This window comes from Eretmochelys imbricata, chromosome 4 (genome assembly GCF_965152235.1).
Source record: "Eretmochelys imbricata isolate rEreImb1 chromosome 4, rEreImb1.hap1, whole genome shotgun sequence".
Lineage (NCBI taxonomy): Eukaryota > Metazoa > Chordata > Testudines > Cheloniidae > Eretmochelys > Eretmochelys imbricata.
Window position 1 is genome coordinate 22,727,722 of NC_135575.1, and position 16,397 is coordinate 22,744,118.

Genomic DNA, 16,397 nt, shown 5'->3' on the forward strand with positions numbered 1-16,397 from the left:
GCTTAATCCAGAAATCCCTGTTCAATATTTCAACATTTTTAACTACAGGCATTCAAAACTCACAAGTCGGAACCCCCAAAATCATGATATTTTCAAAAATAATAAACTTTGGGTTCTTTCTATTTGTTTCTGGTTTTGAGCCTTTCGGAGGGACATGGTGTTAAGACTTTCTAGTCTGAGTGGTCTCTGGAGTACAGTCCTTGGAAACTTGCTTTCATTTTTAAAATGAAAGCTAAGATTCCCACATAATCAATCAGATGATGCCAGGAGGTGAGGCTTGAATATTGTGAGAGTTGGGAAACTCTGGTTTTTTTACTTATTCAGGCAAAACTCTCATTCCACTGCCAAGTTAAATCCAAATGTGGTCTATTGAAGTCAATGGGAATTTTGCCCGAGTAAAAAGACTTCATGATTTTGCCCAGTATTAATAATATAGTAGATGCAATATACAGTATTATACTGTAGTGTAAGCAAATTTACAGTGTAGAGGAGTCCAGTCTATGACCCTTGATGATGCCTCAAACTGAAGCATCTGAATCAGTCCTTTCACCATAGGGAGGTGACAAGAGATGCAGGCTACCCAGCTGCTTCCCATCACTGCTTCACCTACTGCCCCCAGAACAGCTCTGGTGTGAACTGGCAGTGCTGGAAGAAGCTGCTGTTCCTCTCTTCTGCAACTGCTTAGCAGCTTCCTCACTGCTGGTCTGCCCGCATGCTACGTTGCAGAGGGAGGAGTGGGAGAGTAATTCTGGCTATAGGAGCCCCATGGAGAACAGGATAGGAGCCCAACTGGCTTTGCCTGAGCCTAGGGGAGTCCCTAGCAACACACAGCCATTCAGAACAACCCAGCAGAGGGGGAAATGAAGCTGAGACCAAACCACGGGCAGGTCTGATTCCCTGCCCTGGACCCAGGGACCATATGCCAGCTGGGTATAGCCAAAGAGCAGCACTCTCCAGCTACTCCCCATCCTGCCTTAACATGACCCTCCCCAACCGTGGCAGGCTCCCTGTGCACCAGGGGCTGGGGCCTGTGGGGAAAGAGTTTCCCTTGCCAGCTGGTGGAATGCCCGCTCTCACACAGTGCTGGCATTATTTGGAGCTTTTTACATATCTTGTTAATAAAACCAGCCTTGAAGAAAGAGACCTACACCGAATGGTGGTTGGAGCTTTATTCTATCTTCCGTGGCTGAGGAGCTTGCCTGCTAGTTTGCTGCTGAGTTTTAACACCTTCTAACAGGCTAAGTCAGCAGTAAAGCCCTACATCTCTTTGTAGAGTCAGGTGTCCTGCTGTCCCCTAAAGGAAAACACCACCACAAGTCTTACCTTGTGTATCTGGTTTTTATCCTTTGAAATTTATTTTGTTGCAAATTTTTATATTCCCTGTGACACCCTTTCCCCACCCCCAATAATTCCTTTCTATACTCCTCCGAGCCACAGTTCTCAGTTTGGGAAACCCAGATTATTGACTAGATGGACTATTAAAACCTTTTAAATTTTCCCCCCTGGAGTCAGCTTAACACACTTGAAAATCTATAATGAACAAATTACTGATAAGAGGGGCCATGGTTTTGAGTTCAGTGTTTTGGTACCAGGTTTTTGGTACGGTATCTTTGCCAGCCTTGTCAGACTGAAGTCTTGCTTGAAACATATACAAGTGGTTGGTACACGCATGGAGTTGTTACAAACCCAAGACAAAATTTGCCTGCACAGAACAACTTGCAGAATGGGGCCTTTCTTTTCTCTAATCATGCCATTTTGTATTTCTTACATTTCACTTACCTTGCAAACTAGTCTCTTTCCCTTTCTGGTTCTCATGCATTCAATGCAGCAGTGCTTGTGTAGCAAATACTGATGAGAATGTTGTATATACAAATAAGAAATATTTTCACAGATTTATTTTAGTTGTTGTTCTCAATTGCAGGAAGCCTTCCCAACAGGAATATTGGTATGTTAGAGTTTAGTGAAATTTGTTTTTAAAACACAGTCAACATCTTGGGGCAACACTACCTGACCCAGTGTCCCTTTGAATCTTATAATGCTACAGGACTATGTATAACAGTTATTGTATCTGAAACACTAGATCCACTCCTTGCAAACTATTGTGGCAGAAAACTCGGTAATTTTCTGTCTTGGTATCCCTTGCTTGACATGAGCTAGGGGTGTTGCTATAATTGGTTACAATATGTGAAATAGCTAAATGTTACTGATTGTAATATACAGCAATCTTCTTAAACCCTTTTTTTTTTTTTTCATATTCAGGCAACCAGCTGGCATAAACTGAGTTGCTCTGTCCTTTTGAAAAAAGACAAAAAAAGGCTTGTGTACTCTCTCTCTTTAAGGAGTTGGTATTAAATTGAGGGCAGGTAACTTTTTTGAGAAAAAAGTAAATGTTTGACATTTGGGCTAAGGAAGTAGAATCTTTTCTTTAAGCCTGATGTATGTGTTTAAATCAGTCTGAACTAGTATTAACTGAATACCCTTCTCAGTTCTTCATACCATCCTCCCTACAGCCCTTATGCCAAGCCATTGGAACTAGGAAGATTTTATTTATTTAGCTTTCAATCAGAGAAACTATTTGAGCTTTGCTGGAGCACACTTCAATATGAGAGTAAGGCAAAGATGAGCGATGTAAGTCTAGATCAGTCATGGTTTATGCTAAAAAAAAGTAAACTTATTCTGAACACTGTTGAAGGAAAATCAGAAATAGCATGTGATTACAAACCCTTTGTGTCACCACAGGGAAAATACCACTATAAAGATGTAACATTAGTGTTATATTGGTTCTGAAAGGCTATAAGTCTGTGCTGCTTTACTAAATTGTGGTTCTACACAGAAATTCATTTACTGGTAATTTAAATAATATTTTATATTCGTATTAATAAAAACCTTACTAGTCTTCATTGCCCTTTACAGAGGAAAATTAGGATATGGCTCTTGCACTGAGGATTTTAGAGTTGGTTAGATATTACATGACGTGATGCAGGAAGAGACGACATCAAGCTTGAGGGTGGAACATAAGGGAGGTAGATTTACATAAAATAGGATGAAAACTGTATTGCAAGAATATGCCTCGTGGGCTCTTTTATTTTTTATTATATTATGTATTTGTTATTATTTTTAATAATTGACACAGTAAATTAATATAATTTTTACAAACTGGCCCAGTTACCCCACCAAATAGTCACCAGTCTGTTGTGCCTGGACCCAGTTACTGGGTCCCTTGAGCCTCCAAGCCAACTCATTATGTTTCCCATGTGCCTCAAAACCAACTCTAGTTTTGGGGCTCTAAGGCACACTGTCAAGCTCAGACCTCTTATCTGGTGCCCTTCCTTTGGCCATGGGATGCCACTGTCTTAGAAACACAGTCAGCTGTGTCTGAGGCCTGGTCTACATCTAAAACTTAAGTCAACCTAGCTACATTGCTCAAGGGTGTGAAAAATTCACACCCTGAGAGATGTAACTGAGCTAACCTAAGCCCCGGTGTAGTCAGTACTAGGTCGCCAGAAGAATCCTTCCATCAACCTACCTTTGGAAGGGGTAGATTAACTGCAGCAATGGAAAAACCCCTTCCATTGCTGTCGCAAGTGTCTACATGATGGCATTACACTGGCATAGCTGCAGTGTGATAGCTATGTTGCTGTAGCGTTTGTGGTGTAGACAAGCCCTGAGACCTCCTGAGCCCCAGCAGGTGCTTCCATATGCTCCCTCAGTCCTGCCTAGGCAGTGGTCACTCTGGGCTTACTTGTTTAACCCCTTCAGAGACAAGGTGTGTAGCAGGAACGCAAGGAACACAGGCTTAGTGAAGGAATTTCATAATTTCACTCACTTTACTCTTAAAGCATTGCAGAGGTACAGAGAATTGAAACTGACGAAGTCTTGAGGCCCACCCTCTTCTAGTCTGAGCTCACCTTGTTTACAAGTCTGAAATTTTTCTGTGTTTTAGGCTGGGCAGCATCCCTCCAGCCCTCTTTCTTGTGTCTCATGATGGTCGGCTCCCTGCACAGATCAGACCCTGCGGTGAAATACACCCTTTTCTGTGCCATGTACTCAAACTGAGAAGCTCCTGATCCACCAGTCATCCTTTTCCTTCATGTCCCTCGTGAGATTTCATGTTGAGGGACCATTATGTCATGGGTGGGCCAGTAGTTGGTTCGTTCAAAGAGAGAACCCCAGATTGCTCTGTGATGGTCCTTCAACATGATGTAAAAAATAAAAACCTGTCTCGGGCCCAGGGCAGCTGCCTGGGATGCAGGACAAGACCAGACTAGGGAAGCATTAGTGCCAGTATTTCCACATGTAGTATAAAATAGAGTACATAGTATCATATCCCACTCTGCCACAGCTTCAATACGTATTTTATTTTTATTACGAAAACGTTTGAGTCCCCCTCCCTCCAAAAAGCATCAAGGCTCCATTGTACTCAGTACTGTCCAGCTGTGTAACAAAGCTTTGGCTTTAGTTGAACTAACAGTGATAAGTTTACTGTGAGAGTCATTGTAGAAGAGAGTTTGGAAAGAGGTGGGTCTGCTGAGAGATTAGAAGGAAGTAAGGGAGACTGAACAGTGTGCAGGATCAAGGAGGATATTCAGGCAGGATGGGGCAGCACAATATTCAGGGACTGTTTTTATGTTTTAAAACTGTGGCCACAGAAATGTTTAGACGTTCTGAGGGGGTCACTTAAAATACCCGTTCACATTTGATTTTGCCTAAGAATTGTTGTTCCTTTGCTTTCCTAACACTTTGCCTTCAACTTTTAGAACCGTTGAGAAGGTACAGATCTTACTACAGCGACGTCTATAGTACCTCCAGTGAAAGTCCATCCGTTACTTCTTCTGAGCCAGATTGCAGACAAGGTAAGACCTGTGAAAAATAAAATAAAGACCAACTCAAAAGAAAGTAAACAAATGCACACACGGAAGATTTAAAAGAAAATCCGATGAGTATGCAGAAAACAAAAACCTACACTAGAAAATCTGGTAATTGAGAACAGTATGAAGATGTAATTATATGAGATCATCTTACATAGTTCAGCATGATTTGTAGACTGTTTAATATAGGTTTGGATCTGGAATATTGGAGATGCGTAAGGGAAATCAACAGGAAGTGGTGGAAATAATTAACATTTTATTACAATGTTTGCTGTAAATAAGACTGGTCATGTCCTCTGAATTTTCAGCAGTAGTAGCAGTAGTATTTATAGCTATACATAGCCCTAACTATACATAGCCCTCTATGAAAGACGTGAGGCTAAATTCTTCTGTGATTTTGGCCTACTGAGTTTATGTTGTGACTCAGATAGATGTGTGATACCAGACAACTGTATGGAGGCATTGGTGGAGGTTTTAATTTAGGGAAGTTTTGTGAAAGCGGGGACTTTCAGAGGCTAGTGTTGAAGTGAAGGGAAAGTGGTTAGCGTCCAGAGAGTGCGGGAGGCTTTTCTATGCACAAGATGAGAGAAGATGTTCTGAGCTAATGAAAAGACAGAAATGCAAGAGTAGACAAAAGGAACATGCAGGAGAGAGAGGAAATGGAGTAGCACAGAGAGCAAGAAGGGTGTAGAGTGAATTGAAGCAGAGAAGTAACAGTATAGACCTGTACAGAGCTTTGAAGGTAAGGGCAAAGAGCTTGACCAAACTGCGGAAGGAGAGCAAAAGCCAGTGAAAAAGGCTTAGAAGATGGGATGATATGGTCAGAATTACAGGGAATTACATAATATAGCCAGCACAGCACAAAGTTTTTCACTTGAAACCGTTAATATTTTACTGGTAATTAGTCATTTACCAGTTTGACTTTTTGTTCTGTCTGCGTTAGTATTACAAAGAACAACAAAGGTATTTACTTCAAGACAATTGGAAGAGAGAGAAAATAAATTTGCAAAACCTTGAGAGAGCAAATCACTTGCTGTGATTGCATAAACTCCTAAAGGTGAATGCATTTCAGTTCTGGGATATTATAATTGGAAAATTATAGACAAACGGTTTGGTAAATGCATTTCCATCTCATCTGAGAACTGTATGGTGACTGAATCTCAGTGCATGTAATTATATCTCCACTGATGTCATTTGAAATGAGAATTGCATTCTGGCCATAATGGCTACATCTGCAAATATGTTGCTCCTTGTAACTACTGTTATGTTTTCCAATCTTTGGGAAAAATGGAGAAGACTTTAATGTACTTAGATCAAAGGTTCCCGATTGTGATACATGTACCACTGGTGGTATGTGAGCTTGTTGGAAGTGGTATGCCAAAATCTCTTCAAATAAACAAACAAACAAACAGACCCCTATCCGTTTCAAACAAACAGTCCATGCACCCACTGCAACTCACCAGAAAATGCCTGCTTTCAGCTATAATGATGAGTAATACTTGCTGACCATGCCAACAAAGTAATTTTCTTTAGTAGTGTGTTGTGCAGTGTGGCTGTGCAGATGGGTGCTGTCTTCTCATCTGGTGTGCAGCTGGCTGGCTTTCTACTTGGCCTAGCCTCCAGCTTTCCCTGAGTCACACAGGTCAAGCTAGTGAGGCTAACTCATGAAGTTTCTTATTGTGCCACCGGAGCTCCTCTTGTCCAAAAAGATGGTCATACACAGGGCAAGTTCAGAGTGGCTATGAAACCTGCAACCTCAGCGCTGAGAGGGAAGGGCCCCTACACAGGCAGCTACCTGCACTTCCTGCCCTTCAGAAGTTGCAGTCTGGCCCCTGCAGGGCTGGGAGATGGAAGCTCATGGGAAATTCCCTCTTGTCTTCACAGGGAAGGTGGGAATGTCGGTGGTTGATTGGGGCTTGTGGATGAAAGCCTGGCTCTTCAGCAGTAGAGTGGCCAGCTGGCTGCAATTTGAGATTTCTCACAGCAGGGGAGCCCTTATGAAATTTGCCGAGCATTGTAGGAGGAGGGGGCAGAGCAGCTGAGGAGCAAGAGGTCTCCTGGAGCAGAAGCCCCCTCTTCCAGCCATCACTCCCCTGCCTCCGTACTTTCCCCCCTGAGCTCCCTTCCCTTTTTTACACACACACACACACACACACACACACACCGCATGCACGCACATGCCCTTCCCCCCTGAGCTCCCTTCCCTTTTTACACACACACACACCGCACGCACACATATGCTCTTCCACCTCTGAGCCTCCTTCCTTTTTTTATACACACACACACGTACCAGAGCCCTCTCCCCGGGAGTCCCCTTTCTCTCTTTTGGATACACCATGCCAGAGCCCCCTGCCCTTTTACCCACAGACCCCCTTCTCATTAATGCCACTCTGCCCCCCACTCCGCCAATAACTACTCTGAATGTTTTTTATTGATTTAAATTTTGTAAAGGCAAACAATGTGAACTCTAGCTCCTGTTCAGCCATAATCCAGATCAGAATTAACAGGAACTTCCAATTTAAATTAGACAAGTTACAGACTCAAACCATTGACATAGTTCAGTAGCACACACCAAAATATGACAGGACATCATAAATGTTTCTTGTAATTTGAGTTAACAAATCGTACATAATAATGGCTGCTTCATTGTGTTTCTTTTTCATGCCCTGTCAAAAAACCTGAGATGTATAAAAAGGATGTTCTAATTAGAGCTGGTCGGGAACTTTTTTGAAACTTTTTTGTTGGGAAATACTGATTCATCGGAACCAAAACTTTCTGCAGAAACGTATTACTTTTGATTAATTTTTTGTAGGGAAGGTTTCTCAGGCCTGGGATGGAATATCTAGTCAAAACCAGAGAGAGAAATACAGAGAAATACCTCTGTGATTAGGGTACTCACCTGGGTCTACTATGTCACAGGTACAAGTGCTAAGCACCAAGCTACTAGCTGTTCTGGGGTGGTCTCTCTCTTTCTGTTCCAAAAGGTCTTGGTTTTGTTCCACAACAGAACAAAAACATATGGACACCTCAAAGTTTTTCACAAAATGGAATTCTTGTTTTCTGGCTAGCCGTAGTTATAATCAAACACGTTAGGCTTTCTTGGGCCTTTATTTTACTGTAGAGTCTGGAAGTATTTAAGTCTATTAAGACCTAAAACAAATGGGGACACACACAGAAATTTGTATGTGGTACTTTAAACATCAATTTTTTTAAGAAGCGGACATGTGAACCAATAAGGTTTGGGAACTACTTAGATGACACAGCAGTAATCAGTGACGCATATCTGAGAATGCTGCTGCTGTTTTCATATCCTTAGGAAATACATTCTGCAAGCTGCTGAGTACTTTCCACAAAGTGACAGGTTTGGGCCATCCCCTCTTGTTGAGGACAGTGGGAGTTAAAAATAGAGGTCTCTGCATCTTGCAGAATTGTGCCCTAACTGCAGTATCTCTGATGTTACTGTAAGTAAATATTGACTTTCTCATGGAGATCACATTAATAAATAGGACTTCTGTTGTCAAAAAGGAGAATCCAGTATTTCATAAACCATGGAGAGGGAGAAGAATCGAGGCAAAAATAAAAAGTGGAAGTTCCACAAGATAGTGATGTTTAACTCCCTTGTTCTGAGTCAGATAATCTTAACCAGCTGCTGTGAAACTATTCCTGGCACATAACTTTCTATAGATCAGTTTTGCCTCTTCGTATTCAGATGTCTCAAGCCTCAGCTGACAATGAAACATTTGAAGTTACAGAAGTATATTAACAATTCGGTATTTTAAACCCCTTGCAAACGTGTTTCTTCAAAGGATTATGAAGCTCTCATCAGAGGGAAAACAACAGGATCTCTTTGAAAACTGAAATTGACTTCCCAACGCCAATTTCTCTAATACTGTAATGCCATTGTGCAGTGCATATGAAACTGATCCTTTCTAAGTAATCTCATGTGTCTGATAAATCCTTGAATTTTAGGTAGGATTACCTTTACATGGTTTCTAGCCCATTCAGGTATTAATTTATCTGTGTTTCCTTTTTATGTGCAAGTGACAAGAAATGAGGGTTTAAAGAGAGATGACTCTGGTACTGCTTTACCAGGAGCTGATGATATCTCTCCATCCAGTCAAGTTCATCCTCTAAGGTCAAGGTAAACTGCGTGAAATCATGATATTTTACAGTCCTTGCTCTCTCTCTCACAGTTATTATTCTTTAGTTGCAGTCAAATCATTTATTTCACTGTCTGTCCTAAACTTCCATTTAGTGTTGCAAGTAGTAGTAAATCATGTGCCTTATTCCACTCTAGAGGTGGCAGCATTTCAGCAGTGGTTATTGCTTCCAGTAGAAGTCTCATGACACATCCTGGTAGTAATGTAATCATGGCAAGTAAGAATCTGATTAATGGAAGTTGGGTTGGGCCCTAAATTATTGTCTTAATTATCAGAGGCTCAGGTAATATCTTCTGCTAGGAGGTATAGTATTCATTTTTTACTTCAAACATGCCTTTTTAAAAAGAGGATTATTGAAAATATCGACACACTGAAGGACTGAATCAAAATTGTCCATTTTTGGATCATGCCCTTATTATAATATGACTGCTAAATGAGTCAAAGGGCCATACAGCAGGATATTTACTGCAGACAGCACACAGATGACTATAAGCTATTGTTCATTGTCTGTACAAGTAACACTAAGCATAATTTTAAACTGACGGGTAGGGCAATTTTATCCATGGTGTACAGTCACCAGAATGTATCATACTGTAGAGTGGACACTGTTTCTTCCTAAGACAAGGTGGATAAGGTAATATCTTTTATTGGACCAACTTATGTTGGTGAGAGAGACAAGGCTTTTGAGCTTACACAGAGCTCTTCTTCAGGTCTGGGAAAGGCACTCAGAATGTCACAGCTAAACACAAGCTGGAACCGATTGTTTAGCATAATTAGTTAACACATATTTCAAAGGACCATTCAAGGCGAAGAGGCCTCTTAACACCCCTTCAGTCATAGGGGGGAAAGGAGCTCTTTTGGGGGGCTGTTTTTAGGTAATAGATTGTTGTAATAAGACATAAATCCAGTGTCCACTGAGTCCATGGTTTTTAGTGTCTAGCAAAGTTATGACTCTAAGCTCTCAGGCCCATCTTGTGAAAGTGTGGTGCAGGTTTCCTTTGAGGAGGAGGACCGATAGGTCAGCTACAGGCTATGCCTACGCTGCGCACCTCACAACAGCGCAGCTGTGCCACTGCGGCCACACCGTAGTAAGGTACGCAGTGTAGCCGCTCTTTGTCACTGGGAGAGAGCTCTCCCGGCGACAAAATAAAACCACCCCCAACAAGGGGCAGCAGCTTCGTCTCTGTGAGAGCGTCTCCCACCAACAAAGCTCTGTCCACACCAGCGCTTTTTATCGTTACAACTTTTGTCGTTCAGGGAGGTGTTTTTCCCACACCCCTGAGCGATGAAAATTTTAACGATGAAAGTGAAGTGTAGACATGACCATAGAGTGATCACTCTGTGAGAAGTGTTCACCCACAGATGATAGGGTGTTTTTGTCTTTTGTCGTTTTCCTGTGTGAGTTCATTCGAGAGCATAGTGACTATCTGGTTTCACCCACATAGTTGTTGGGGCATTTCGTGCACTGGATGAGGTACCCCACATGTTGTGACAGACATCTTGAAAGGTATGTTGTGGGGGGTGTTGATCATTGTAGCAGTGGAGATATGTCTGCAGGTTTTGCATCTGTTGTTCTGGCAGAGTCTGGTGCCGCTTTTGAGTTAATGTGTCCTGGTCAGAAGGGCGCTTGCTTCTAACGATGAGCTTGGAAAGGTCAAGGGGTTGTTTGAAGGCCAGAAGAGGGGGCTCAGGAAAGATTTCTTTCAGGATGGGGTCCCCATCAGGTATGGGTTGTAGTTGTTTGATGATACTCCCTATGGGTTCCACTGTGGGATAGTAAGTGACAACTAGGGGTGTGAGCTCAGAGAGGGTTTAACAGAAGCTGGTCCAGTAAAAGATATTACCTCCCCTACCTTGTCTCTGTAATATCCTAGGAATGACACAGCTACAACAATACTATCTACAACTATTTTTCCTGTCAGTTTTCTCATTAAAATGGCATGTTACTGGTGTAAGTGAAAAAGCAGGTCCTACTTCATGTATCTTCCAGTGAGAGCACGTTGCAACATTTGCTATATACTTAAGGTTATATAAGAGTTTCTGTTACAAAGTGCTATTTTTTTTCATTTGCTTAAAGCTTTCACAAACTTTCACCTTTCAGGCTTAAATTTTTCATGTCTCATCTCTGCCAGATGACAAATCACTCTGGAAAGTACAACCAAAAGTGGTTCAGATATTTTTGTATAGTAAGAGAGTGGGAAAAGACTGTTTTAACAACTCTTGGCCTCAACTGTTTGGGGTATATTGGTGGCAGGATCCCTGCCTCATTCTGAAAGATGTTTGTGAACGCATACGTATTAAGGTACAGCTTGCAAAGCAGTCCTACCTCATCTCATGCAGAAAGGAAAAATACACCTGGAAATGGAAGCCATTTCAGTGAATGTAGAAGGGCTCCTTGAAAGCGCCAGAGAATCCTTCATGTCTAGGATGGTGTGCAGTGACTGAACAGTGAGACTTTGTGCATTGTGCACCATACACTCAGTGCCCTGAATGAGGCAGTGGTCCTATGGACAAATGGGTGATCATGTAATTAAAAATTGTGTCTTAACACATATGCCCAAAGGAGCAGAATTAAAGTTGCATGAACAATTTTAATTTTGACATTTCCAAACTTTTCAGTGCTTCATTTGACAACTATAACATTTTTACATGTGTATTTTGTGTGAAATTATATTATTCTGTACAAAACTTTGTTTATTTGTGTGTGTATTAGTTGTGTAGGAGACATTCTCAGGGAATTGAGTAGATACATATTGTGTTGCATGACTATATACTTGCACACACATACAAGACATGCATGTGTATATAATGTATAGATGTGTACACAAACAGTAGGTGTGTAGAATGTATTAGGGGTCTGGTTCTTCTTGATGTAGGAGATTTTTGGCCAGTTCATGAGTTTTTTAAGGCAAGTTTTATAGTAATCTGCTACAGATTCCTGTTTCGTGGAGTCCCATTGGAAAATAGTGTTGTATGTTTCTATTGTGCCTTTTCTTATTCTAACTCCAAATCAAAAGAGACTTTCCTACCAGAGTAAATGGGGGAAAGGAGACTATTTTCTACACAAAGAGTAATCTTATAACTTTCTACATTTCCTTTCCCATCATTTTCCCTATTTGACTACTTCTGTTGCTGCTGCTAAATCCTGTGAGAATTACCATGGAAATGATGGTAAAATCACAGATGGGGCATTATGACTGAACTGCAGGATAAAGCAGCAGTAGTAGGTAGGCAGTGAGAGAGGGTGAGATCTTTTGGTTTTGTTTACAAGGCATTTCAGATATGGTAAGGGATATGTGAAAGTGACTCAGACTGTTGAAGTGCTGCCGATTTTAACACTGAAAGTCTTTCTTCAAGCCAGTGAGAACATGCTTTCTCTTAGTTCACCTTATTGTCTTGCTTTCCTTTGTATATATTTTTTAAGTTTAGTAAATTTAATGGTAGTAATTTGTATGATGTGAAATCTAGAGGGAAAAATGTTGTTTTGAAAATGCAAATCATTTGTTTTGCTTAGAGTTGAGCTCTGCAAAGTTCAAAGCTGTTCTGATCTTACTCCAAGGTTCAGTGATATTTGGATCCCAAGTTTGTTTAGGCCCGTCTCTCCACTTTTGTTTAAAGTGCCATTTTGCTCTGTAAAATTACTCAAAAATGGCAATGTGTGGGCTACCATGTTTATTGTTTTTATTGATTTCCATAATAAGCTTGCTCTCTTCCCAAGATCAGACATGGCTTTTCTAACTGCCAGCCCAGCAAATGCATCTGAGGTCTGAAAGTCAAACTAGATTCTTAAAGTATAAAGATTTTGAAACCACACTTTGCTCTCAATTATAACTTAGAAGCCCCACTGAAAACAGTGGAGTTGCGCAGATATAACCCAGTGCAGAATTTGATCCTGCAGTAGAAGCTTCGTTAACATTACTATTGATTGTACGAGGCAGAATAGAAGGAAGTTCACTCTCCAATAGATGTATGGACTTTGTTTACAGGTGTAAAAATAGCTATAATTTCTTATTGACATGGAAGCGAGCCCTTACAGTACAGCTCAGAGAGCAGATCTGTGAAGTAAGAAGGTGCCATTTTTACAAAAACACTTCTCAGAGTTCAGATGCATTTTCTCGTATTATGGAAATTTACAGCTACTGAAGTACATTTCAGTGCCTCAGAAAAAACAAAACAAAAAACCCCCCACACCTCTAAGGAGAGCAGACTGCCAGGTTTTAATTTTTTCAAGTTACTGTTCCCTACTTGGGGTTGTAAATCAACCCTGCCCTGTTCATCCATCCACAAAAAATGCCCAGTTGGCTGGAATCTTGCATGTATTCATTAGTTCTGTCCTGTGAGTTCAGGGTACTATGAAGTGTATATGAGTTACAGTGGCGTAGTGTCAAGCTTCAGAGGGGTAGCCATGTTAGTCTAGATCTGTAAAAGGGCAGAGTCCTCTGGCACCTTATAGACTAACAGACGTATTGGAGCATGAGCTTTCGTGGGTGAATACCCCCTTCGTCGGATCCGACAAAGGGGGTATTCACCCACGAAAGCTCATGCTCCAATACGTCTGTTAGTCTATAAGGTGCCAGAGGACTCTGCCACTATGGCATAGTGGTCCCTTTAGCATTTGATGGCACATTTCTTTGTTTTGATTGACACTATTCAAAGATCATCTCTATACAAACACAAATCTCTGTATCTTGTTCATAAAATTCACTGCCCACGTAGCATGCCCTTGGGGCAGCCTGCTTAATTATCCTTGCAACAACCATTATAAAAGAAAAGGAGTACTTGTGGCACCTTAGAGACTAACCAATTTATTTGAGCATGAGCTTATAAAAGAGCAGATTTGTAATAGATGCAAAACTTGGGACAATAGAAATATATAGATTGTGTCAGAGGATTGGTAAAGTTGTTCAGAATCTTCAGCCTATCAGAAGTGTGCTGTTCACAAGGGCCGGTCTAGTAATGAGCTAGCAGAAACGATTGGCATTTCAATTGCTTAAGAATATTTTTAATCCTTTTTGTGTTCTGTAATGGGTATTGCTAGTGTCCTCTGTCTAAGCCTCTTGGAATGCTGTCAGTACCATAGCAATGTATATTCTTCCTTTGTGTCTATTTTCCTCTTTTCTTCTTCCTTTTCTTTCCCCCTCTTTATTTCTTCTTCCTTTCTTTTTCCAGGGGCAGCAGCCAATACGGATCTACTCCTTCTCCCACTGCTGTCTTTCCTTTCCAAGTAGCTGATAGGTTTCCATTTCCAGCTCTTATCCCTTTCAGTACGTCCTATCTCAATCAGTTCTTCTCTTGATCCTTCTGCTGCACTTTTCATTAGATAAGACCTAATTCATCCCTTCCCCCAGCTTCCTTCTCTGATCCAATACCTGGTAATTTCTTGGTAAGTACATTGGGTAATGAATTAACTCATTTCCCACTGTTATAGGAATTAATCTGCCACTTGACTTGTCATCCACCAGCACTCTTAATAAGTAACTCATTGAGATCTGACTTCAGCTCACAGACCAAGAAACTCAGGGTTGTGGCTGAAAATCCAGGCTGACATTGTGGCCCTAGGCCATGCGGTTGCACAATGTTGTGGTGCAGCAGGGGATTTTTGGTACAGTAATAATATTTGGCCCTTGCAAAGAGCTGTACATCTCAAAGTCTTTATAAAAGTTGGTCAGCAGCAGGAATACTCTCCATTTAATGGAAGGGAAAATGGGCTCCTGTTCTGGTGACCTATCTGATGAATCATGCTGGCTCCCTATGTAAATCATTGCATAGAGTCCTCAATTTGTAGCTCATTTACCTTAACAATTAAATCAGCTGCATCTGTGCAGATGTTGCATTTGCCCAATATGCCTCCAAGCTCTAAATGTAAAAAGCAAACAAACCCTTAATAAAAATGTGGTGGATCTGCTTAAGTGTATTATGCATTGGCTGTACCTCAAAAATAAATGAATATATAGGTATATTTTTTTCCAAATAATAGAGTTAGTCACCATAGTGTAGATATATTATTAAAAAGTCATTTTTGAATTTGCAGGGCAAACAATTCCTGATATAGCCTGTTGAAACTTCTCATATTTTTGTATCCCACTTGTTAACTCTCAGAGATACTCATGTTCCAAATGTGGCTTATCTCAGCCAATGCGCAACCTTTAACCTTGATCCTACCCAGGCTTATATACATACTTAACTTTGTTCACTGTGAATAATTCCACAGCAGGAATGGGGAACTACTTTAACAGTTTCACAGCAGGAGACTACTCTGTATGTAAAGATAAGCATGTGTGTAAATCTTTGTGGGACTGAGGCCTTATCTCATTACTTGATCTTGCATGAACATTTGCTTGGGTCTGCTGTAGGATGGAGCAAAGTGTGGAGATGCGAGAGGGGAAACAATATAATAGAAGCTGCAGATTAGGTGATTAAATAAATAGCTTTTTCTGTAAATACTCTATTTTCCACCCAAGTTTCCATTTAAAGAAACATACTAGTATCTTAAGCAATTTGTTGGCATGCTTGCAACTCAAAAATGACTGAATTTGCTTTTGATTGTTTAAATCCCTCCTGTTGTGAGAATTTTCTATGCCAGTTAATGTCCAGAGTGAAGCAGATTTAACAGAATATCCTGATTTTGTGTAGACATAGTTGCCCTAATCTTAGCATTTTATTCATTAGAATCACTGTTATGGAAAAGTGTGTGTGTGTGTGTATATATATTCACATCTCTGAAACCACACACACAAATTAACGTCAATAACTGCACCACCCGCTTAGCTGGTTTTATCTCTTCTAAATATGTCTGCTTTTTAGATCTAACAATTTCTTAAGTCTAAATATATACAACAATATTCTTTTCTTGCCTTAGAAGGCTGTAAATCAGATTTTAATCTGAAAGACTGTATTTTTATGACGTTTGTTTACTCTTGATAGTAATAAATAATAATGGAAAACCTTAACTACAGTTTCACAAAGGTGTAATAATCTGAATTCATAATTCGTTGTGGTATGTAACTATTAAGATGATTTATTTCTATGATACCCATCACCCTAGTATTTCGTCACAATTGACATGCATGTAGAAGGACCAATAATTTCTTTTAGAAGTATACAAAGCTCTCTAACCTCTTCCATCCCTTCAAATTTAAAGATGATTCTCAAAGATTAAACAAAAAATTGTGAGCATGCTTTTTATTTCCTTTATGAGGTGTAAAGATGGCCTGAAGAGGAGAGAGTGAGCGAGTGTGGGTATTTTTGGGGTGTGGTTTTTTGGGTTTTTCCCCCACCTTTTTCATGTGTTTAACATCAGGAACGTCAGGTCTTGGCTTCCCTGTTTTGGCTAGGGACTGCTTGCGGGACTGGAAAATGAGTAAAATTA

General features: G+C 40.7%; 1 protein-coding gene across 1 annotated transcript in view; it reads left to right on the forward strand.

Annotated features, from left to right (window-relative positions):
* The window catches only part of PTPN13 (protein tyrosine phosphatase non-receptor type 13), a 146,429-nt gene that overhangs the window by 65,029 nt on the left and 65,003 nt on the right, over positions 1-16,397 (forward strand). The window contains exons 8-9 of the mRNA XM_077814754.1: positions 4,758-4,853; positions 8,910-9,009. Of these exons, the coding sequence (XP_077670880.1) occupies positions 4,758-4,853; positions 8,910-9,009 (196 nt within the window). The remainder of the gene's footprint in view (positions 1-4,757; positions 4,854-8,909; positions 9,010-16,397) is intronic.